The following is a 25,882-nucleotide window of genomic DNA, read 5'->3' as shown; positions in this document are numbered from 1 at the left end:
CCTGTGTTTCCTGGAGTAACTTCAGCCCCCTGAGTCCAACCCACCATCACGAAGCAGAGTTCTGGCAAGAGATCTCCACACCAGGAAACCTGTCAGCATTGTACAGAAGCGCAAATGTCTTTAACCCCAACACCTTTCAAAAGCTGAATTCCCAGAAGTTTTGGAGAGGTTCTGCCAGGAAAAGTTTTGTGAAAGACTATGAGGATTGCAAAACGCACCGTTTTTAGGAAAACCACCAAAAAAAAGCACACAAAGCCGCCCCAGTGCAGCAAGTCCTGCTGCCAGCTCCCCAGCACGGAGCTGCCTTTGGGAGCAATCCCTGCCAGGCGGTGGCGAGCCACCAGCATCGCTCGTGTCCCAGAGCCCTCCATGGCCCCACACCCACTGCCAGCCCCAGGGAATGAAGGAGCCAGGAGCTCCCAGCCAGCTCTGGCCATGGCAGCAGGCAGTGGGCTGCAGCCCATGTGCCTGTCCAGGCAGCCAGGAGGAAGCTGAGCATCCTGCCCTGCATTTGGAGGACACATGGTAGCTGAGCTGGCAGGCTCTGAAAGGGCTTCAGAAAGCAGACACTTAACTTTCACCAGTACAAGGGAAGACAGACTTTGAGACCACGCTTCCACACCGGAGCTGTTTCGGATGGGGCTGTGCAGCACCCACAGCTGCATCTCCCCTCATTTCGCCCTGCATGAGACCAGTAACTCTTCACTATTACCTGTCCATGTTGATGTAGTTGTTTTAATTTTTGTCACATTCCCATAGTGTGCACAAACCTGTTGAAGAAGCTGAGCCACCTCCCCACAGCCGCAGGATCCCCAGACTCACCACTTTCCAGTAAGGCAGCTCTGTATGGATGGACAGCATCCAACCCAGGCAGCCGTGAGCACGCTGACTGTGGGAACAGTGCTCTGGGTATTTTCTGTAGATCTCAGGTCTACACAGAGGCAAAAGAGCAGGACAGGGGCTTACAGGTCACTTAGTGGTGCAGGAGATCCAGGAGCTCTGCCTGGATCCACTGCTCCACCTGCTCTGGGAAAATTCTGCGTGGCTTGGAGCTCAGCTGAGATCTCTCCACAAAGGGAATAAACAGTATTCCAGAGGCCAAGGGGAAAGAGGCAACATTCATGTTCCATGCTCACTGCCTGTGCTTTAATCTCCTTCAGCAACTTCAGCAATCTCCTTCTTGTCCCAACACCCCGGGCTTGTGCAGAACAGCTGGGGTTTTGGAACCCCAGCTTTGGGGGTTTTGGAACCCCAGCTTTGGGGGTTTTGGAACCCCAGCTTTGGGGATTTTGGAACACCAGCTTTGGGGGTTTTGGAATTTGAGCTTTTCTTTCAGGATCAGCAGCTCAGCAGGCTGAACATGCACACTCAGGGGCTCTCTGTGGGGAACTGTCAGCTTGGCCAAGCAAACCCCATGCCAAGTGCTCTGTGCTGACTGTTGCCCAGAGATGTTGTGGACTCTTCATCCCTGAAAATGTTCAAGGCTGGGTTGGATGGGGATTGGAGCAACCTGGGCTAGTGGAAGGTAGATTGGAGTCAGATGAGCTTTGATATTGCTTCCAACACAAACCACTTGGGGATTCTGATTCTATGATCTCTCTCCGTAGGCTGCCTTGGAGTAACACCTGAGCCCCAGGGCTGGCTCTGGCATGGGGAGAGGAATCTCCCTTGGCAGTGCAGGGGGAAACCCTCCTCCGCTTTTGCTTGTAGCCCTTTGATCTGGGCAGTGACCACACAGCCCAGCTCTCAACAGGCAGGTGGTGGTAAGCAGCACAAAGAGCCACAGCAAGGAAACCCAGGGATCTTCCCCCACATGCTCAGGCCTATTGAGGACTGGCAGGAATAGAAAATGGGAAGCATGGTGCTGCTTGGGCCAAAATGACCCCATGGCTCCCAGGTTAGGGGCCAGTCAGCAACTTCTCTGCCACAAGACCACCTCAGACTGCCTGCCCTGGGAATGTGCGGGCACCACAAGCCCCAGCTCTGGCAGCAAAGCTGGGCTGAGATCATGGGCTGAGGTCCCTGCAGCAAACAGCAGCTCTAGCATCCTTTTGCTCTGCAGCCGTAAGAAAACCCCCTGCCCCCAGACACACAGACTCACCGGCCAATTTTCTGGCTCCCTCTACGACAGAGTTGGGCTGCAATTACTGCAGGAGCGATGGCCGGGCTCGGGAGGGGCAGAGCGGGCGGGGGCTCGGCGGGATGCCCGGTGCCAGGGCGGCAGCGCTCGCTCTGCCCACCCGCCGGCAGCCGAGAGCGGCTCCATCTCCTCCGACATCCGGCAAGGAAAGGGAACAAAGGCAGAGAACAATTCCCATTGTTTTCCATGACTTTCTTCAGGGCAGCTCTTCCAGCGCAGCGCTGCTGCCCAGTCACTCCGGCTGCAGCGCCGCGTCCCCCTGCGCTCCGAGCGGGGGAGATGCTGCTGGGGACCCGTGCCGAGGTGCCTGCCACCAGCCCTCGAGCCTGCCACCAGCCCTCCAAGCCTGCCACCAGCCCTTGGAGCCTGCCACCAGCCCTTGAGCCTGCCACCAGCCCTTGGAGCCTGCCACCAGCCCTCTGAGCCTGCCACCAGACCTCTGAGCCTGCCACCAGCCCTCTGAGCCTGCCACCAACCCTCGGAGCCTGCCACCAGCCCTCTGAGCCTGCCACCAGCCCTCGGAGCCTGCCACCAACCCTCGGAGCCTGCCACCAGCCCTCGGAGCCTGCCACCAACCCTCGGAGCCTGTCACCAACCCTCGGAGCCTGTCACCAGCCCTCGAGCCTGTCACCAGCCCTCGAGCATGTCACCAGCCCTCCGAGCCTGCCACCAGCCCTTGAAGCCTGCCACCAACCCTCTGAGCCTGCCACCAGCCCTCAAGCCTGCCACCAGCTCTTGGAGCCTGCCACCAACCCTCGAGCCTGCCACCAGCCCTTGAGCCTGCCACCAGCCCTCGAGCCTGCCACCAACCCTCCGAGCCTGCCACCAGCCCTCCAAGCCTGCCACCAGCCCTTGGAGCCTGCCACCAGCCCTTGGAGCCTGTCACCAGCCCTTGAGCCTGCCACCAGCCCTCGGAGCCTGCCACCAACCCTCAAGCCTGCCCTCCACTAGCACAGCCAGAGGCAGCATTGTCTGCAGGGTTATCCACTCACAGCTCCTCTCTTACTCCACAGCACCACTGGGCATTCCTGAGATGCTGAGGCATTGGAACGTGGCAGTGCTGGGTTAATGGTCTGTCTCCATCATCTCAGAGATCTGTGACAACACCCAGATTCCTGTAACCAGCCAAGGCACAACGTCTGTGGTGGGGAAGGGGCGAGCTCAGCACAGGCTCAAAGTGAAGGAGATCACCCTGATCACTTCTGTGGGTCTCCAAGGGGGAACAGAAGCATCTACAGAAGAATCATAGAATGGTTTGCATTGGAAGGGACTTTAAAGCTCATCCAGTCCCACCCCCTGCCATGGGCAGGGACACCTTCCACTATCCCAGGGTGATCCAAGCCCCATTCAGCCTGGCCTTGGACACTTCCAGGGATGGAGCAGCCACAGCTTCTCTGGGCAAAGAAGGCATCTACTGTGTGAGAGAGAATTCAGCCTACAAGCCTTGTTGGAGGGTGATAAATGGATAAAATAAATCAAATGCCTCCAGGTCACTGACTGGATGCTCCAGGGACAGGAGCTGAAAGTTTCAAATGCTAAGTGAGGTTGGATGGGGACACTTTGGACAAGTGGCTTCTCTAATATTACTGATGTTTTTGTAAAGCCACACTTCATATGGAGCCTTAGGAGCTTCCTACAGCCCACAAACCCCAGTCCTCTCACCAAGGCCATGCCTAGGTTCCAAGGAGAAGATCCCATACCAAACCAGGATCTGGCCAAGGACAAAGTTCAACTTCTAACTGCCTCTCCAGACAAAGTGAGTTTGAAAATACCTGGACTCCAGCCTGCCTGTCTGCCATCCTCCACTGCAAGAACTGTTGAGAAAAGCCAGGCTCTGGCTGAGCAAGGCCCCTTTGGAGCCACCCTCACAGCAAGCCTATTAGATACCAAGGAAGGATCTCCAGCCCCAGAGGTTTTTGCTTCAGAACACGTTCACCTGATACAATCTATTCCATATTTCACCACTTCCTAGCTTCCAGAAGGATGAATGGCAAGGGGAAGTAAGGCATCCCTGGGAATGAGCTCTGCTGTTCATTTCCAGCTTGGAGACCTGGGCATGTCTCTAACACACCTGTCTCACAGAGGGAGATCCCCCAGCACCTGACCTGCTGACCAAGCTTGGAGGGATCTGACTGGGATTAGATCTGATCAGATGTCTCAGGAGTCTTCCTCTGACTGGCAGAAGAAGACAGGGATCCTGCTGAAACACCACACCAGGAGAGGAATCTATGTGAGCCCATCCCAGGCAGACTCAGCAAAGAATCCTAATTCATTCAACCACGCCAGCCCAATTGGGTTCAATCTGCCAAATTATTTTGGCATTTGGAAAACTGTTTTGGGCCCAAACTTCCATCCCAGCTGTAGGTGGAGAGCCTCCCAATGCTGGGCCCTGCATGCAGGCGCGTGGGTGCCCCCCGCCCCCTGCGTGTTGCATCCTGCATTTCTGCTGCTTTGAACCCACCTCCCGTGTCACCCCACACCCCTGGCTGCAGCAGGGGCATTGGCCTCCACTCCTCAGTGAGCTCTGGCCCAGGACAGCCCTTCCTGGCCACCCCTGCAGCCAGGGACAGCCAGCTCTGGTCAGAGCTGTGACAGAGCCACAGCCTCATCCCCCACTCAGGACGCCCCATGCACGGAGGGAGGGACTCGGGCCAGGACCTGGCTCGTCTCCCCCACACCCTTTAAGGACATGAGCAGACAGACCTGCTCCCAAATCCCTCTGAGAGCTCACACACACACTGCTCACACCTGTAATACCCCACAGGCCGTGGTACTGCCATTCATTATCTATTAACATACCCCATCATCTTTCCTGCTGCCCAGGCCCCTCTCAGGGGCTGTGAGCCACCTTCAGAACCACCTACCCAGCTCTGCCAGGGCTCTTAACCCCCTGCCCAGGGAGAAGATCCATGAGAGCACCAAGCAGGACCACCCAATGTCACATGGATTGAACAATTCCCTCCTCAGCGATGGGTCTCACCCCTGCAGCACCAGGGAGCCTGGCACAGCACTTTTGGGGCCAAAGACATCAGGTGGCACCTGGCAGCAGGAGAAAGGACACCAGGAGCCCTTGCAATCCCACATCCAAGACAATCCCAGTATCAGCAGCACGGCTGGCACTGGGAAGGGACTTTTCAGATCTGTGCTGCTTCTCCTTTCCATTCTCACAGGGGTAGACACACCGAGCATCCTCACCAAGTCACAACTTCAGGAAGACACCAAGGCACAGAGCTTCCCTGTTGCATCCATCCCAATGCAGAACACCACCTTCCATTCGAGGTATCACCCCAGAAAGGCAAAACAAAAAAAAAAAGCTGGCAGGGAGCCCAGGGCTGGCTCTGCCCCCGAGCTGCAGCTGTTTCATGTGGCTCCAACGCCTCTCACACTTTCAAAGGCACACCAGCTCAGTTAATGGATGTCTCACAGCCCACTGTGTGTGTTCTGACACAGCCCCTCTGCCAAGGAAAAACAACAGTGAGCGTGTATGGATGTGTGTATATACAAAGGCTTTACAGAGGATGTTGCTTGCATTTTTACAGCTTTGTTGAAGGGTTTGGTTGGGGTTCTTTTTTTAATATAAAAGCCTAAAGCAAATACAATCCAGAGAAAAGGGTTTTTAAAAAAAATCTTTAATACTTTACCTACATGCATAACACCTGTAGCGCTCTGACACTGCCCAAGGAACATGGTTTATAGTGTTTCAGGCTGAAAAAAGACAACTGCTCAGAAAAACATTGCTACTGGCCAGTAGTGCACATCCTGCCAACATGAGTGTTCATTCAGGGACACAATTAAAGTCTTTCAGGGAAGCCTATCCCAGGAGCTACACACCAGCTTTACAAGCTTTAACCTCCAGGTGGTCCCCACCTGCAGTAAGGTGTCTATGCCATGAGACCCTCTCAGCTGGTCACAGCAGGACCCCACACACCTCCACTGTGTGAGCTGAACCCTCCTGCTTTATGCAATGGTGCAGTTTGTTGCAGAATAATGAAGTTTTAGTTCTTTTTGGCAACGAGAAACAGGGAATCTAACATGCCAACCACACTGCCACCTTTAAACCTTCCACAGAATCCCAGAATGGTGTGGGTTGGAAGGGACTTTAAGCTCATCCCATTCCATCCCCTGCCATGACGGGCAGGGACACTTTCCACTAGCCCAGGTTGCTCTGAGCCCTGGCCTTGGACATTTCCAGGGATGGGGCAGCCACAGCTCCTGTGGGCAGCCTGTGCCAGACCTAAGCACCCTCACAGGGAACAATTCCTTACTAAATCAACACAATGAACAATGAATTTCTTTTGACAAACACAAATGCTCACCCACTGTCTTCAGCTCAGTAAACAGCCACCAGCTAGGACACTTCTCACCTCAACACCAAGTTTCAGTCCTCTGAGGTGAATTTCTGCCTACATTTTGTCACCTTTAAGACTGAGAAGTAGATATGGTCACTGGGTGGCTTTAAATGCCCATCAGCAAGACCGCTGCATGTCAGTCACTTAAAAAGAAAGGTTTTTTACTTTTGAAGAGAGATTTGAGGACTATGGGAACTCTGAGTAGGAACTGGGTATCTGAGAAATCTGCTTGAGTGGAATTTGTCCCTGTCCATGGCAAGGGGTTGGAACTAGATGGACTTTAAGGTCTGTTCCCATCCAAACCATTCAGTGATTCTATGATCTATGTGTCCTCCTCAAATCTAAGTGCTGATACTAGCACATTCTGAATGAATTCACCTGTTGCATGTTCATAAGAACTCCCTAGGCCAGACACATGAATATAATGACATTCATAATGAGCAAACTACACCACATCTGCCCACCATCAGATTTTTAGTTTTCTTTGAATTGCCCAGCCACTGCCAGCATTAGAAACAAGGTATTTGCTTGAAAAGTCCATGCAATTATGTCAGCTCTTTCACTCCTGAAGTATGCAATGTTTTCACTGGGTTAGAATGAACCCTTCCACTCCTTTGGAGCAAGTCTCTTGGCTGTGTGGTTACTCATATACAACACCCACTGCAATACATTTGTGTACAACTATAAAATGAGAAAATATAAGCACTTTATTTTCAGTATACAGACTAAATCCCACCATAAAATCAAGATAATGAGCAAGCACACATGAATAAAACACTCAGCACTTAAGCAAACCCCACTTTTGCCACGTCCATGTTTCTGCAGTGGCTCCTGCAGCTCTCCAGCATTGCTCCCGAAGGTGGCTGCAGTACTCCCAGGAGAAATCCTCCCTCTACTCCAAAAAACACTCCCAGTTTGCATAAAGTGCTACATTTTCCTGTATGCCTTGAAATACTAGTTAGGTACAACACTATTTCATCATCTTTGCTCCCAAATTATGTCCAGTCCCACTTCTACCCTGACATCAAAGCCACAATTACTTCTACAAGGAGGTAAAATCAGCAGGTTGTAGCAATACAACTCTTCAGAAGTGCACAACGATGGCAAAGTGTGATCTGCAGCACAGACAGCAAGACAGAAATGCTGAACAGTTGTACCACACACATGCACATGATCACCTCTGTAAAGCTTTCTTCATGGTGTGACTCCTTCCACATCACACTTATTCACATTAAAAAAAAAAAACAAACCAAAACAGCCCTTGTCAAATTTAGCCCATTTAAAGCTGCCAACAAAATTGGATTCCATGTGCTCTCAATGGGCATGTTATTGCTTGTAGTAAATTGGAGAAATTCAGACCTACACATGAGACTGGCTTGCAAAGCAGAAAGGTTAGCAGAGGCCCCTCAGCAGTTTTAGGAACTGACCAGCTGGTATCTCCTGCACCCTTCAAAACTGGCTACAGCACTGCAATGTCCAAAGCACAGGTTGTACCATCCTCAAGCAAACAGCCCATCTTCTCTGGCTCCTATTTCCTACACAAGAGCACTCAGTGTAGAGTGTCACAGGTTATTTTTGTAAGTCCATCATGCTCACCTTGGCTTGTTCACCTGAAAATGGGTGATGGGGCTGTAATGGCAAAGCAGTGCCAAATCCTCTCAACACTCACGTGCCACCAGAGCAAGCTGATATTCTTGCAGAGCCATGAAGATGCCCAGCAGAGCAAACACATCCTCACTGGATTTTCCAGCTGCCAATGACCTACCTTGCCCAGGTGAACTTGCACAATCCAGCCTTTACACCTTGTGCCTCTGAGTGTGAAGTTTACAACTGAGTGTCTTCAAGGACTAATAAATCAGCTCTTGGAATTTCTGCCAAGCCAACACTGACTGAAAGGCTCAGTGTAAACTCACAGTGGTACATGGGAACACCAGGCTTTTCCAGATCCCAAGCCAGTCCTCACAGCTCACTCCCTGAAGTTCCCTTCTTTGCTAACACACCTTGACTATAGCCCTGCTTTACAGCCTCTCCTGCTAACTATACCCTTCAAATCAGACCTGACTGCAACTGCTGCCCTTAACCTAAAAGTACAAAATTGATAAGAGTAATTCCTGTCTACTGCTGCTCCAGATGCAATGCTACCTATAGAAACACAACTAATTCTGCCAGCAGACAATCCAAACCAGCACTGCTCTCCGACAGCAGATGGGTGAGGGAGGGCTGCAGATTGCCAAGTCTCCAGGCTTTCCACACTACAAAGTAAGGTAGCAACAAGCAGCCTTTGAAACAACATTGTCTCTGTATTTTTCTCTACCATTAAATCCCTTTTCCACACAATTTAGTGAATGAACTAGAGGCTTCTCTGGAGCAGTGGAAGAAAAGGGATGATAAATAAATAACGAATTATAAGAACTAGGCCGATAGTTTTACAAAGTTTTCCTTTTTGGTACCAGCACTGAGCACTGCTCGTTTCCAGGTGGAGAGAAATACAAAACACTTCAGTCTCTCTGTGAGCTTAAAGTCCGAGTGACTTCTGCACAATCTGCTTGGCAATTTTGTTAAATTGTTCTCTGTCTTCCCGCCACATCTTGGAGGCATCTACATTGGCTCCACTTTCATCATTTGGCTCTGAAACAAGAAAGACAAAGGTAGGTGGGCAATGGAGCTTCTTGCTTCTTCAGGAATGCCACTTCCCCAGGGCTTTGAAACACTTCTCCTCCTTTACACTGCAGAAACACCACTACAGCAAATCCAATGACAGCTCCTGGATTCCCAAAAGGCTCTGATTTAACTGACCACTAGAGAAAGGATAGCACAACAAATTCAAGTTTAGGCAAGAAACAAGTGGCACAGGACTTTCTGTTGTTTGTGCTTTCAGCAGTGGAGCCCCACCATACACATGGCCAGTACAATGTGACACCCCCTGTACTGTCAAGAGCTTTTAAAACCATGTGTTTCTCCCTGCAGAACATTTTTTTCCTTGCTCTCCAGCTTTCCAGACACAAAGCCCCTCCAAGCAGGCCACCCAAACAGGCTGTCACTTGTTCAGATGGTTTAACAAAACAATCCAAGGAAATCCATGGAATATGCTTTCACTTCTGTAACATCTTTCATCAGTTGATTTCAGAATGCTTTACGAAGCACATGGAGTGCTGAAGTCCCAAGGACTCCTGTTTTTTATGGAGGTAGACTGAAACCCAGCATTTACAAGGTCTGTGGGCAGCATACAGCAGGATACTGTTCTGGGGTTCCAGAAGGCACTAACATACTCTGCTCACCTCCTTGACACACCAGTCCACACCCACCCCAGACAACTTCATGGCAGTAGCTCAGGCTCCCATCCTTCTCCACGTGATCCTGGTCCACCTTAAACACCAGCAGGTGTGTAGGTCACCCAGTCTGCTAAACTTGGGCTTACACTACCTGCAGAGCCAGGGCTGAGAGTTTTCCAGTACCCTGAAAGAAGCTGACCACTGGTGTTTTAGTCTAATTTCTCCAAAAGCCATGGGAAAACAGGATGCACAGGCAGAAAAGGAGACCAGGTGACTCCCACACTTCCCAGTCCAGGTGAGGCTGCACCACAAGCCAAGCTCTTGGAAGCCATGGGAATCCCACAGGTACTATTTGTCTACACAGCTTCCCAACTGCAGGCCACTATTCTAAAGCTAAAACAGTCCCATGCAGGAATCTGTTGCTTGCTCTTTGGTCAACTTTGCAGCTTCTAAACACTTATTCTTAAAAAAAAAACAAACAAACAAAAAAACTTTTAAACATTTATCTTTCAAAACCAGTTCTAAAGGACATGGCTCTGCCCTCTTCAGGCAGTTCAGTGGCTCTGTCCACCATGTGGAAAATGATCCATCTTTCAGAGAGCTGTACAGGACAGAGCTGATCCACAGCCTTTGTTATATTTAAGAAAAACCATTTGAAAGGCTCCACAAAGAGTTTTTCACCCCAGGTCTCTTCTCAAGAAGCCTTAATCTGAACAGAGATGGCAGCGTGGAGCACATTCCCAGGCTAGGAATAACAAAGAGAAACAGAGTGTGCTGGCTTCTGCACCAGAGGCCATGGACTCCACTTTACTGTACTGGTTTGGTCTGATAACCCTTCAGCTGCCAAAGCCAAAACAAACACAGCCTGTAATCTACAGCTTTAAGATATAAAGAACAGCATAGCAAATATACAGATGGTTTCATTCAGCTGAGCCTCTGGGACCACCTGACCCATCACTACTGTCTCAGGTGCTACCAACCAGGAAGGAAAGCCTTGCAGTAAACCCCATACAGGGACACCTGCTACTAATTCATTTTTTCCAACCCTTCTCAGAGCACTGGTTCACTAATAAGTAAATAAATATCAGGGCTTTAAGACCTGTGGTTGCTGCTGAGCAGCTTTCCACGCGCTTTTCCCAGTGAATAAAGCAAAAAGCAAGGCAGCTCCAGCTGCCTCAGGAAGGGCAGACAGGACAGCAGAGCTCACCTGCCAGCATGCTGACGACTGACAAGAGGATCTTCTCCACGCTCTGCACGGGGCTCCACCGCTCCGCGCTGCTCTCGTAGCCCATGGGATCATCCCCAGGAGCATGAAGGATAGAGATGCAGACTCTCCCATCTGGGTAAACTGCACAAAAAGCACACAGGAGTTGTTGTTACTTCGTGGAAATGTTCAGCATCTCCACTGAGATGCTCTCTATCTCTCGAGCATAGATCAGCCTTGAGACTTAGCTATGATTAAAACTAAATCCAGGTTTAAATTTCCTCTTTAGGCAAGAGGATACAAAATATCAAAGACAAAAAACTAGGACAAATCTTCTTTAAGCAAATCTAACAAACTCCTTCCTCCACAGGAACCTGCTGGGAGTACTTGTGTCATTCAATAATCAGTGATGGGCTCCATGGAAAAAATGAATGATGCAGCCTGGTGGAAAAAGGCAAGAATTTATGCACAGACACAGCTCCAAGCAGGTAACCAGTCCCACTTAAATGGAAATGAATGCACTGAATGCACATTGGAATCCTCCACTGGACTATGACCATGAAAAGGATTACACAAAGGAGGGAAAAGCGTTATGTTATATATACTATGAACATGAGAAAAAAAATAAAGTGTTATGTTAAATATATTATGAACAGTAGAACTGATCTTTTTTTAATATTACTGAGGTGCAATCAGAAAAATTCAGACTACTTTTTTTTTTTTTTCCTTAAAACTCAGCTGCATTAGAACACCTGGAAACAAGGAAACCTATGAATTAAGGATCCAGGTGTTTCCCCTCCCACCTTTAGCATAAGCAATGTGTCTGCAACAGTACAAGTTGTCTTCACAGAGAATGGACTCTACTGACTTGGTAATGAAACCAAACAAAGGTTGAAGAGGCACCTCAAAAGAAGACACTGCTCTTCCAACATGGCCTAATTCTCCTGCATGGCAGGCTCCTGAGGAATGACAACTTTAGCACAATAATTTCAGGGCTTCCGTTCCTCAGGTGACCAAGCTGGTGCCATTGCCAGGAAAGCAAGACAAAACAAAGCAGGAATGACTGCTGGAAGCAGCTGTGCTCATTTCCAGCTCCTTCCATTCCCCCAGCTATGTCTGCCCAAGCACATAAGCACTGTGGAGGACTTTTATTTACAGTCCTTCCTTCAGCCCCAGGCTCAGGACTGGAGCTGGTCTAACCCTAGCTGGAAGAGGTGAGAACAGCAGGTGCTGAATCAGCACTTCTCACAAGTCAGGAACCCACTGGCAGAAGGGATTTCAGTGCTGAGGATGTCTCCTGTTCCTCTGCAGTGCCTCATCTAAAACAGCTGGAACACAGCAGCACAGTCAAGACATCAAAGGCTGATTGCAGGAAGATGTATGGATCTTCTCTCCCTCTGTTCAGGTGAGACCAACCCCTGTCCAGCTGTGAGGCCCCCAATCTAAGGATGTGGAGCTGTTGGAATTAGTCCAAAGGAGGCCACAGGGAGATGCTCTGGAAACAGGCTGGGAGCGCTCAGCCCAAAAAAGAGAAAGCTCCAGGGAGACTTCAGAGCCCCTTCCAGTGCCCAAAGGGGCTCCAAGAGAGCTGGAGAGGGACTTGGGACAAGGAGCAGTGTCTGCACACTGCCAGAGGGCAGGGTTAGATGGGATATTGGGAAAGAATTGTTCCCTGAGAGGGTGGTGGGAGACTGGCACAGGGTGCCCAGAGAAGCTGTGGCTGCCCCATCCCTGGAAGTGTCCAAGGCCAGGTTGGACAGGGCTTGGAGCAACCTGGGAATAGTGGAAGGTGTCCCTGCCCATGGCAGGGGGTAGAACAAAATGGGTTTTAATGTCCCTTCCAACAATCACCTATGATCCTGTGATCTCCCCACACTGATGCTCAGTGCCATTAATCACTTCTTAGTTACTTTTGCCAGAGTATCCAAGGTCATTGTAATGTAAGAGAAGACAGTTCTGTGGTATCTCAATTCCCCCTTCACATAAGATAAACTGCAAAGATGAGGGGACACACCAGACTTTCTAAACATTTTCCTTGCAATTTCTCACGAGGGGGGGGAAATAAACAGAAAAAGCACAGCCCAGCCACCCCTTTCTGCAGCCTATCTGGGTAGAAGCAGCCCACCACAACCCCAGCTGAGAAGAAAGATTCAAGTGTCTACTTCAGCTGATCTCAGCTTCAGATTAAGACTCCAAGACACAGGGCTTTAAAGAGCTGAGCTGACCTGTTCCAATTATGCCATGGAAGAAACCCCCATGTGTAAAGCCACTCTTTAACACAGGAGTCAGGCAATTTGTGCTTCTCCACACCCCACTCCTCCTGGCAGTGCTGCACACAACACAGCTGTGATCAGTGAACCTCAAGCCAAGGCCACAGCTGGAGCTGCAGGGACAAGGATTTGCTCAGGGAGACCAGTCCTGGCAAAAGTTTTGGGTAATTTACCCAAACTCCCAGCTGGAGTAAGGTGCTGACATGGCTACACTGCTTCCAAGTGCCAAAGTGGTCTGCTGTGGACATCAGAGCTCCAGAGGTAACACCACACTGCCTTGGGCATGTCCACACAGTTCTATGCTGTGACATGCAGGTGTGGCCTCCACAGGAGAACAAAGATGTGGATTAAATGGGCAAGAACCTGCACAGGTGGTGCTTCCAGAAGAGAATAACAGAGAAACTTCAAGAAATTGCAAAATTCCTTGTATATAGGGTGAAATAAACTGATTCCCAGCTGAGATTATGACCTGTGTTTTCCAAGTGCAAGAATGCCAGCTGAAGAGGAAGCACTAGGCAGGAGCACAGTGTTTGCCTTTTTCTTAAGGAATTTTAAGGTTTTTTTTTAAAAAACCCTTGAGGTTTTTTTCATGTCCAGGGCTCAAACTTGTTAGCTGTACTTCTTGTCACTGCAATAACTCCCACTGAAGAGTCTTCAGATAATACTGTCACTATCACAGATTCACTAAGCTAGAAAAGATCTCTAACTCAATCAATATCAAAGAGCAAAGACCAGCAAAGTCTTAATATTAAATACCTGTAAATGTGTTGTCTGCTTGGACAGAGCACTCTGTATTTCAGAGAGATCCCCTCAGAAATGTTAAACCTGTGATTTATGGGGTAAAAGCCATGCTGACTAATAAAGCTGCACCCTTTTCAGGTCATTAAAACAACACCAAAATACCTAAATACGACCCATAGAGCAAGACTGAATTCATGGTGTGTCCTGCATAGGGCCAGGGGTTGAACACCATGATACAGATGGGTCCCTCGAAACTCAGCATATTCTATGTTTCTATGTCTGGAAAGAGCCTGCATTAATTCCCTAAGTCTCACATCCTGTACAGAAGACTTAAAGGCATGGAATTTGCTGGAATCCTTGTTGGATGAGCAAAAGTTTGATGAGGATTAATGGGATAAAGATAAAAAGACCCTAAGTCAGAGCAAAACTGCTGGGCAGCTGAATGCTCGTGCTGCCTGCTCAAGGTTGGAAAGGGAGAGAACCACCCTTGGGAAGGATGCCAGATCTCCTGCTGCAAAAGTTTCTTTTTAAGTTGCACAAGCACCCCACCCCCCTGTGCATCCTGCTGCAGCAGACTCACTGTTGGGATGGAACATCTCACACGTGAACCTCATCTTCGGAGGACTCAGCGGGTAATCCAGCGGGAAACTCAGGATGGCAGGGAAAACCCCATACTCAAAACAGGTGTCTTCAGGACCCCTGGAAAGAGATAAAATGTTATTCACCAATGTTTTAAACAGCTCTTTCACCCAAATTCTTGTCTAATGAGACATTTGAGGCATGGGTTACATCATTTTCTCCAGGAAACAAAGAGTTAAGGTGCTCTTACCCCACACCTCATAAACTTAAATCCAAATATGAGGGTTGGGAGGCAAGGGGGAAATCAAAGCTTGCACACTAAATTACTAGGAAGGTCACAACACTGTTTAATTAGCAGGGTGTGTCTGGATATAATTAGAGTATCTGGCTCCAAGGCATGTTGCAGGATTTGAGTGTCTGCACGTCAAGCAAAAGCAGAGGCAGGTGTGGGACTCCTGTGCCTTTGAAGATACTGTTATGCTCTGCAAGAGAGAGATGTCAAATGCTGGAGCTCAATATTAATTTATAAATGCCACAGAGATACCAACCGCCAGTATCTAGCACAATCACACAAACACTTACCACTGTCTGATGCAGAAAGCACAGCAAAGGTTTGTAAAAATAAAAACACAGCTCAGAGACCATAATTGTCAGAAGAGATGCAGGACAACAATGTGTCTTTGCAGACTTCAGCTATTGAGTTTGCCCTCCCTCAAGTGCAGGTGGAGAACAAATGGCTTCATCAGGGTTCTTGTAGTAACATTTCCTTATTGTGTTCAGAATCTAGTTCAAAGTGCAATCGAGTTGAGAGCATAAAGACAACTATTTTACCCTGCCTACATAAAACACTTGTGGAAAGTGAGTAAAAACCAAGTTATTTGTGAGCAAAAAAACAAGTAATAAATCATTAGCCATGATTTATTCAAACTTGATGAACCATCTGGAAGTTGTAACACAAACATGATTTCCCTTGATTGGAAAGATGACGAAAAAAGCTTCAGCACCAAAAATTGTTGCCAAGGAAACCTCATGTATTTAGTCGAAGGCCATTCAAACAAAGGTTCCACTGTCCGGGAAATAAGGGTTAGGAATATATTCATGCTTCCTCCTCCCAATCCACATTCTCCATGCCAGAAAGAACATTAAAGTTTGAGAGCAGAAAATCCTAAAGCACTAGAAGACTTACTGTCTCAAACTTTGGGATTCAAATACTTGGCTGGTAGATAAACACAAGAACCATGTGATTTAAACATGAATATTGACACTGGCAGGTAAGCTAAGAGAAATGCACCAACATTTTGCAGGAATGAAAGCTAAATTGTCTAAACCACTTTGTTCTGTTTCTGGCCTTTTCCCTAAACTTAGTCAGGATTCAATTCACATCTGAGAGTAAACGGAATGCATTTTTTTCCTGACCATTTTAATTCCAGCTGCATTTTAAAGGCTTATTGTTGAACTTCTGAGAGTATGTACATACAGGCATTGAAAAGTTGGTGGGTGTCTATGTTCTGTTTTGAGAGCAAACCCACAGCCTTAAGGGCTCTTCTGTCAAATACACTCAACCCAACGTACTCCATTTTAGGCCCTGTATTATGTGAGCAAAATGCTTTTGTTTTAGCCACTCATCGCTGCCAGGATCAACTTCAAAGAAATTATTAAAGTTAATCCAAGACAGCATTTGCAACTACAAAACACGCAGCATTTGAACTTGACAGCATCACTTTTAGCTCACAAAGGACACTTCAGGGCCAGAGAGGTAAGAGCACGGCAGCTGCTGCAATCACCTCCTGCTCTGCAGTGATTCCAGAGCTGACAAGAAGACAAAGCATGAAAATGAGAAGCTCTGACCTCCAGGAGCTGGCTGTTACTCATGCAAAGAGAGAAGAGTGGTGGGTATCTTCCAAATAGGAGATAGAAGTACCTTGAGGAGGACAGCTAATGAGAGTTGTTTGGTTTGGAGAAAATGCTCCTCACCTTCTCCTACAACTCCCTGACAGGAAGCTGCAGCCAGGTGGGGGTCGGGCTCTGCTCCCACAGAACAAGAGACAGGACAAGAGGAAACAGCCTCAAGTTGCAACCAGGGATATTAGGAAAAATTTCTTCTCTGAAAGTGTTGTTCAGCCTTGGCACGGGCTGCCCAGGGCAGTGGTGGAGTCACCATCCCCGAAAGCATTCAAAAAACACGTGAATGTGGCACCTGGGGACATGGTTGAGTGGTGGATTTGTCAGTGCTTGGGGAATGGTTGGATTCGATGGTCTTAACGATTCTGTGATTCTAATTCTATAATCACAGCTTCACAAACATTTGCAAATGGCTTCTTTGTAAGAAGATGCTGGAAAAAGACCAAACCCCACAATCATCAGATGCCCAAAAGGGGAATGGAAACAAAAGTCATAAGCCTAATTATAGATCTAATTACCTTTCTAAACAGCTTTATGATAAGTTGACTTCAATTTAGACTGTTTAGTTTTCAAGCAAACTTTAGGGTAATAAAGTTCTGAACCATTGCGTGCTTTTGTGTCTTTTGGGGATAAACTTTAATAGCAATACACACTTTTACAGGCCAACCAAAGAGGGCAAAACTTGGCCTTGAAATGTTAAATCCTTGAACACAACACAGCCTGAAGGACCTCACGTAGTGTTAGGGAATTGAGCAACATAAGGCAAACTCTCCTGAAATGATGTGCAAAGATCTGGCTTTCAACAGTGCTCCCCACCTCTGGTCTTCAGAAAGGTTTTCACATGGGTATTTTCAGTTCTGTGCCCATCACACTCATTTTAGAAGTGTAAGATTTTTTCTCTCCTTTATTTTATTACGGTCTTAACATTTATGTGTTTCGCATTCCTCCAGCATTGCTGCTGCAGACAAGAACACTGGAGATACAAATAATTATTATTTCCATTATTTAAAAATGCATTATTTTATCTCCAAGTCAAGCTCTTACATCAACCTATGTAACATTACCCAGCCTACCTTTGAATTGATAAATGAGAGATGTCTTTTCTCTTTTAGGTCTCTTTTTTAAAAGTTATGTGCCATTCTATGTGCTCTAGCTTTATATAAATTGGGTGAAGGAAAGAAAGTATTCTGTTCTTTTCACAATTATGTTTCTTACCATTTGCACTTCATCTGTCTAAAAATTTGCAGGCAGCTTTACTCCAATTTTCTCATCTGCACACCTCATTCCCTGAATCTCACACAGCACAGTTGAGAGTACAAAACACTGGAGGAGACCACCACAGACAAATACAAACAAGTCATGTAACTTACTTTCCAAAAGCATTGCAAACACTGCTACTAACAAGGTTTGTAAAGAGATGAAAGTAACCCAATGTGTTTAGGGTAAACATGTTTCTATTGTATCACACCTTCAAAATTGAGCAGATCTTAAAATATAACTTTATTATGACACACACACAATACAGAAACCAAAATTAAAGCACCTCCGCCTCTCATTTTACGCTGACAAAGACCTGAAGCTCAACACTCAGCACTTTAAAGGGCTTTCAAGTCTGCAAAGCAGCTCCTCTGCTCTTTAAGGATGTGACAGGAAACATCAGTAAAGGTATTTTCTAAGCAATTCAGAAGTACTTCTGAGTGTCCCTCAGGAAACCTGTACTCAGCCTCTGCTAGGAAGAAGTACCAAAAAGCAGGAATTTCCTTCCATGCTCCAAGAAGTGCATAAAACCCTCTGGGATTTCCACACTCCCAGCTGTCTGACCTGAAATCTGGCCCATTCCGAAGCAGATGTGCTGACTATGCCTCTCACAGAAAGCCTAAGACCCTGCAGCCAAAATCTCTGCTGTCAGGCAACAGAACAACCCATTTCCATGCTAAGTGTTTATTTTCAGGGCACTGAGCTACCAGGAAGCACAACCTGCTATCCCAGGAGTAATCACTGCACATAAGCAGAGGCATTTGCCAACTCTTGCCATCAATGAGCAAACAAACAGTGCTAATCCAAACCTCCACTAACCAAGGTCTAAAATAACTCAGAGGCTCTGACTTGCCATGCAGCAGGATCACCCACACAAGCACTTTGTGTGGAATAGGGAATTCCCTACAGCTTTTGTATTGGTTGCATGCCTGAGCCCAAGAGACAGAAATCTTGTTTTTCATCCCTAGACAACACATTCCAAGCAAACCCAGCTAGGAAAACTCTGCCACCCACGCCAGCTGAGAATCTCACCAGTCAGCACTGGTGGTTGCAGGGAAACCTGCCCTGATCACAGTGGGCACGGAGAGGGCAGGGCCACAGCCACTGCCTGCTGCCCCCAGAGCCCTCTGGGACAAGCCAGCCCTGGCTGAAGGGGAGGAAATCACCCATTCTTACCAAAGGAATCCTGAAACACAGAGCCAGGATCTACCCTAACAACAGACCACCAGCTTCAAGATGGACTCAGTGGTCTGGAGCTTCATCTTTTAATTGTGCAGTATTTGCAGAAATTGTCAGATGCTACTGATCAACGTCTTTTCCCCTCTCCTCTGACATTTTAGAACTTTATTTTGTAAAAATCACCAGTTATTCCATGTACTCGAAGTTCCCAAAAAAGATACAGCATGAGTAGGAGTACAAAATAGAGAAGACAACCTGTAAGATGCTGGGCAAAAAGATTTTGTCTTTTCATGGCAAATTTTGCTACCAACAACTACACCCATCAGCTGGGGAGTGGAAGAGAGAGAACACAGTAAAGGAGTTTGCATCAGCCCCAAAACACAGCAGGTCAGGATCAGAGCTATTCACCAACAGAAGAGTGAATCTCTTTCTACATAAAACCACTGCACAACTCTTGACAGCACCATGAGATTAACGAAGTGTAAAGAACTTCAAAAGAATTTTGACTTCTGATCAGAACCTTTCAATATTTCAAGAAAAAAACTGAATAGTAAGTGAATTCATTTTCCTCTCACCTATAACCTGTGTATTTTGCTCCACTCAAAACTTGTCCTGCATTTGTAGTTAGGCAATGTTCCAAAAGGTATGTGTGATCTACAAGCACCTGTTTGTTTCCTACAGTGTTTGTAAATGTAACATATATCCAAGGGAGCCCAAATGAGGATTCCTGACAAATTTGTGAGCATTTTATTATTATGACACCTGTACAAGAAGTTATCATAACAAGTTGTACACATCACCAGTGCTGCCTCTGTCACTCTGTTTAAAGTTCCAATGTAACTCCCTCTTTGGATCAGAGGAGTTTCCAACTGAAGGCAGGCCAATGCTGATGTCACACAGAACTGTCAGTACTTTTTTACATTCTTGCTCTCCTAGAAGCTCATCACAGCAACTGCTGATTTCAGACACCAAACAGTATTAACTCACATGATCAGGGCTTCCCATTCAAAAAAGTTCTCTTCATTCATGGGACCTGTGAAACAGAACAGAACAATGCTCAGTGCTACCTGAACCCAAGGTCACAGCTCCAGAGTGCACAAACCCTGCTTGGTTCCTCACCTGCTACAATCCCTTCTGGAGGGTTCAGGGTCAGCTCTGCAAAAACAGAAACACAAGGAAGGTTGAGGTGACTTGTAAGCCCAAACATTTCAGGGGGTGTTTGAGTGACCATGGCTTAGCACAGGGGCCCCACCACCATTGCTTAATGCAGGACAGTGTTCTAGACAAAATTATTTAGCACTTCGGAGTTTTTCAGGTTCATAGAACTAGCCTTGGAATCACAGAATGGTTTAGGTTGGAAAAGACCTCTAGGATCATTGAGCCCACTGTTTTCACAGAGGCGATAATTTAAACTTGAGAAGGAAGACAAAAGCTTTTCACAAAGCCTGGGAAACACTCTTCTCTTGCACCTCTATGGTATCTGCTGCATAGCATAAGAGCCTGAAGTTTGTACTCCTGTAACCTCTCTGCACCATTCAGGTTTGATACACCCCAGTGCAAAACCCAGAACAACACAAAAACAGAAGCAAACACATGAGAATTCAATCCAACCTCCTGCAGGGCATGGAAAATATGAGTTAAAAAAAAAAAAAAAGAAGCATCAATAAAACAGCCATGGCTGCACAGGCAAGTTTGGATCCATCAATCCTCACTTTTGCTAGGAAACTGATACAATTCCAAATTCATGAAACAATCTGCAGCATCAGCCCCTTACTTGAAGCTGGTGAAGGCCAGTACAGCACGTGCTGATAAAATAACAACCAGATTTTCTCCTATCTAGTGGACTGACCATCAGTTTCTAGTTTCTGATGCTCTGCAGGGAGGCAGCAGCAGCTGAGGCACAGTTCAGCCACAAACAGCAAACCAATGTGCCAGCAGTCCCGGGGGCTCAACACCAAGCCCAAGGCTCTGAGTGAGCCATGGGGCAGCTGCTGGAGCTGGTGGCAGGAGGTGACACTCCCAGCTGCTTATCCAGCACTGTGTTCCCTAATCAATGGCCTCTGGAACACCAGTGGCCAGTAACACACAGAACACAGCCAGAGACACTTGACCTAATTTCTATTCAGGCTGTAGGTGAAAACTGTATGAGCAGTGCTGCACAGAACAGATCTGTGTCTTACAGCAGCTCCTTTAGTGCAAAATTTGAACAAGATGCTCAGATGCACTGCCAGGAGAGATCTTTAGTTTGCTCAGAGTGCCCTTAACTTTGGCACAGCCCTCTCTGAAGTTCCAAAGCCCAGCAGCAGATTGAAACTCAGCTTTGCTGTTTTCCACACGTCCTGGCATTCCATGGCAGGTTTTTCCAGCTTCACAGTGGGTCTCCAATAGCTTTTCTTGTTGATGTTTTCAGACAGAAAGAGGGAGATGTCAAACACAGGAGCTCCTGGAATCATTTTGCTCCATCTTGTGGTTCTCTCTAAGAAGAAAATCCCTCTGATGCTTCCCTGGAAAAGCTGGCAGCAGTCCCTGTGGTGGGCAGCCACATGGAATTGTGTCATACAGCACTCCACTCCAAGGAGAACAGAGGCAATGGGAATAAACAGCCAAAGCCCACAGAGCAAAGGGTCTTCATGAGGACACAGGTTCAATTCTCCACTTCCTTGCTCAGATCCCCCCTCAGAGAAAGGCTTCCATCCTTAAGGATCAGATAAAATAGAAACTGGGCATTCAGGGGCACAGGAGCTTTGATTTTGAGCAGCTGCACCTGGACATTGAGAAAGGTCTCCAGGGGGATGGTGACATCCTACCCTGTGACTTCTCCAGAGTTGTTCAAAAGGGAACTGAGAGCCCAGTTGAACATGAACCCCAGGAGCTGCTGCAGCTCACCAGAGCCTCCAAACCAGGTCACTTCAACGGAATGTCAGGGGGGCGTCCAATTATTTTAAGTGAGCAACAGAAATCGGTGAGAGGCTAAAACCAAGCTCTGATCACATGCAGAGCAACTCTGACAGACCAGCTAGGCCAAAGAGTCCCACTCAGTGGAGAAATTTTCCCTAATAGTCAATCTAAACCTCCCCAGGTGCAACTTTTTATTTGCTCCCTGGGAGCAGAGCCAGAGCTTGTAAACTTAAAACAGAGCTGACACCAGACAAGTGTGATGCTTCTATCAGGAATTCAGGGCAGATTTGCTGCACGCACAATCAGTGCCTTCCTTTTCATTTCACTGCTCTTTGTGGAGTCATTATCAGCCAATTACACCTTGGAGATGGTTCTCGGGAGAACTGAAAACACATCTTGTTAAAGCACTGAAGATTGTCCTTAAAAGAGAAGTTCAACAGTATGTTTCCTAAAAACTGCAGCAAGCCAGCAAGGGGATTAAAAGTCCAGGACTCAGGAGATATTATGGGAATATGCTCACTGCAGTATCTGACAGCACCTGGACTGAGATGCTTGAAAACAGCCAGTTTTCTTTTGACTCCACACAACCCTCCCTAGGCACTAAGGATGGGAGGCACCCACTGAAGCCCTGCCAGGTTCAGAAGGTTTATTATTAATGCTGTGACTTCCCAAAGCTCACAATTAACATAAATCTCTTTTTTTCAACCTGACAGCACTTCCAAAGAAACCTGTTGGCATAATCCACTGCCCTGTTGCCTGTTGTTCCAGGAAGGAAATCCAGTGCATATAATCAGACACTACAGTTCTCAGGTCTCTAGAAATTTAATTTTTCCAGAGTGACCCATTTTACACTTGAAATTTCAGCCAGCATAAGATATCTTCAAGATCTGCCATCAAGAAACACTAAACATAGAAAAATAACGTTTCCATCTCTTATCTCTCACAAATATAGGATACTGAGAGACTTAGGTCAGGCTTTAATACTATTATGCATCTAGAATTAATAACAGGCACGTGCATTAATAAAAATGATTACATTTTTATTTAATCAGATTTTTATATCTGATTATTTTTTTTCTTAAGCTTTAGCCAAAGTAGTTCTGGCAGAGTAACTAGTAAATCTGAGAAAGCAAAAAGTCAAACATGCAAAGATCCAAATGAGGACAAGAAACCCAATCTGTATCATCTGGATGTCCACAGCCATCTTCCCTTCCTTCTTCAATAGGAAAGAAAACCAGTGCCATTTCACAGCCTCTCCCAAAATGCAGTAATATATCTGGGCTCCAACAGGTAGAAACTCCCCACCATGTCAAGAATTTTTCACAGAAGGAAATGATAAATCTTTAAATTAAGACTTAAACATGTGCACACACATGCACAGAAGAAGATGAAAGACAAGAATTGAAAAAGGAAAAAATGGAAAGAATTTTAAGTCTGGTAAGGAAAATACACCCACCAGCAAGGCACTGACTGCCAACACCACTGTCACTACCAGAAGTAACCAAAGGAAAGAGGGAGAGGAGAAGAGGGAAAGTAAAGAAAAAAGATGTGCCCACAACTTTGTACGTAACACATACAAGATTTCTCTCAAGGTGAGCAGCCAGGAGGGGGTCACTGAAAACCATTCCCATGCCCACATTCACCCAGGGCCTCACAGCACCCACAGCCATGCCAGCAACACACATCATCAGGAGGGAGAAACTTCACCCTGAGCTGAACCTCAGACTCCAGCCCTGTCCCAAGGTAAGATGTGCTCCTTCTCTGCAAAAAGAGGCAGCAGAACTACCCACAACCAGGAGCTATTTTTATTTTTCATAATAATTTTAGCTGAAGTTCTCTACATGGCTAAGAGATTCTGCAGAGCTACAATTAACTGCCAGTCTTTAGAAAAACACTAGGGAAAGGTTGTAAGTCAGGCTTGATTCTGGGGTTTCTGCTGAAGGAAAAATAACAAACATGCAGCAGAGGGGAGCCACAGACAACAAAATGTCTGTTTTACTGCACTGCCACAGCTCAGGTTTCCAGAAAGCACTGTGCACTCAGACACTGCCAGTTACATTAGTTTTTTACAACACTGTGTTTTATTGGGCATGGGAAAGTGCTTGTAAAGGCAGATCACAGACAAAACATTATCTCTGTTCATGACTAGTGTTACCCTGGGAAGCTAGGCAGAGAAGATTCACCTCATGTCTGCCTGTGGCATTAAGTCAAAATCTTCCTGAGGTCATTTAATATCATTTTTCCTAAAGATTTCCTTCATACAAGACACTCCAATAAGACCTCTGTGCTCCTCAACAACACAAGATCATAAATGCCTTTCTGAGACTTAGGGGATTGATACAAGCAGACAGAAGCAGCGCCAAGACTTTCTGTGGTTGTTTTTCAGGTCACTGCCTCTGGATTACAATGAGAAAATGCAGATTTCTAGGACACACACTGTCAGCACAAACTTTATCCACTCACCACCCGCAGCTGCCCGTGGCAGCAGCCTGAGCTGGGTGGGGATCCCTGGCTGCCCAAACACCTATGTGACACTCCAGCTTAGAGACCTGTGCTCTGCAGAGCAGCCTGGGGACAGGCACGGTGCTGGCAGGAAACGTGTAGCTATAAATACTCTCTTTCACACAGGCTGGAGGATCCCACTGAATGATGACAGAAACAACTCCCCTGGACAGCCTGGGGAGCACAATACGTGACCTTCCCTGTTCTTACAGCCCAGCTCCACCAAACATCTCTTTTCTCTATTCTACTTCCAAACCCCAGAGCATCAAAGCCCGAAAGCACCTAGCTACACAACCAAGTATTTCTTGCCAACAAAAGGCACCTCTGGACACATCTCAAACCCATCAGGGAGCAGATGAGCCATCCCAGAAGCTCTGGGATTCCCAGAGGGCCCCAGCCCACTGCAGCAGGTCTCAGGTCCCTGTGGTGAGGATCAGAGGATCACTGCTTGCCACCCTCTGCAGCCACATCTCACAGTGCTTTTTAAACAAACAACTCTACGTCTTTCATTACTGAATTCGAGTTTAAATCCTTTTACTAGCCATTCTGCTTCCATTAAGGACTTGAGAGAATTACAGAATCGTTCGAGTTGGAAAGGACCTTAAAGTTCATCTCATTTCACCCCTGCCATGGGCAGGGACACCTTCCACTAGCCCAGCTGGCTCCAAGCCCTGTCCCACCTGGCCCTGGACACTTCCAAGGATGAGGCAGCCACAACCAGAAGGCATCTGCCCTGCCAAACACCTCTAAATACCTTTGACGTAATAACAGAGCTCTGCAACAGAGACTGCCATACCTGCATGCTGGAAAATTTATCAGGGAAAAACATCAACGTAACTGGCCACTAGCCCAGGGCTGCCAGCCTCCCCCTGACTAAGGCCCTGGACTCACGGAGCTGTCCCCTCGGTGTCCCGGCGGGACAGGGGGCAGGGTCCCCTCCCCACAGCTGCTCACGGCCGGCACGCTCCCGGTGACCCCCAGCCCGCCCCGGGAGCTGCACGGACGCAGAGCGGACGCTGCGGCCGGCGGGCCCGGCAGCTCCCGGGGCGCCGAGGGAGGCCCGCGGCCCGGCCTGGCCGGCGGCCGCCACCGCCCCGCCCGGCCCGCCGCCCTCCCCGGCTCCGGAGCGATCCCGCCCGGCGGGCCGCGGGCAGCGGCACTCACGCTTGTACTCGGCCATGAGCCGCTTCAGCGCCGTCCCCGCCATGGCGCGGCCCCGCCGCCGCTTCCGGGTGCGCGGGCGGGGCGGGGCGCTCGGCCCGCCCGTCCTCCCGCCGGGAAAGGACGCGCCGGGCCGGCACGGGAGAACGCGCGCCGTGTCGGTAGCCGGGCTCGCCCTTGGGATCGATCCCCGCCTGCCGGCACGGCCGCAGAGCGCGGGGCAGGGCATCCCGCAGCGGATCCGCGGATATCCCACCCCAGCTCACCACCACGGCGGAAAGGGGATAGGGGCCTTCCCAGCGAGATACCAGCAAGCAGGAGCAGAGCTAACGTGAACAAACGGAAAGAGAAAAGGCTGGGTACGATTCCATGGAGCAGCAGGACAGCCTGAGTTAAAATTCCCCTGGAGCAGGCTTCGTGGAGCCCAA

At 48.0% G+C, this 25,882-nt stretch overlaps 1 protein-coding gene across 3 annotated transcripts; it reads right to left on the bottom strand.

Moving 5' to 3' along the window:
* Positions 1-5,751: 5,751 nt before the first annotated feature.
* Positions 5,752-25,825, bottom strand: UBE2G2 (ubiquitin conjugating enzyme E2 G2). 3 transcript variants are annotated; one of them, XM_077785590.1, is made up of 6 exons: positions 25,763-25,825; positions 20,013-20,048; positions 19,881-19,926; positions 14,557-14,675; positions 10,969-11,109; positions 5,752-9,117 (listed from the first exon to the last, which is right to left on the bottom strand). In XM_077785590.1, exons 3-6 carry the CDS (start codon positions 19,919-19,921, stop codon positions 9,005-9,007), a joined length of 414 nt encoding a protein of 137 aa, XP_077641716.1. In that variant the 5' UTR covers positions 19,922-19,926; positions 20,013-20,048; positions 25,763-25,825; the 3' UTR covers positions 5,752-9,004. The 3 variants fall into 3 exon arrangements, with proteins under 3 accessions (XP_077641716.1, XP_021401109.1, XP_031361525.2); XM_021545434.3 differs by lacking the exon at positions 25,763-25,825 and adding an exon at positions 25,458-25,531; XM_031505665.2 differs by lacking the exon at positions 25,763-25,825 and having other exon boundaries at positions 20,013-20,124.
* Between the last annotated feature and the right edge of the window lie 57 nt (positions 25,826-25,882).

The sequence above is a fragment of the Lonchura striata genome, chromosome 10 (assembly GCF_046129695.1).
Source record: "Lonchura striata isolate bLonStr1 chromosome 10, bLonStr1.mat, whole genome shotgun sequence".
In the NCBI taxonomy this organism is placed as follows: Eukaryota; Metazoa; Chordata; class Aves; order Passeriformes; family Estrildidae; genus Lonchura; species Lonchura striata.
This window is presented reverse-complemented; position numbering and strand designations above follow the sequence as displayed.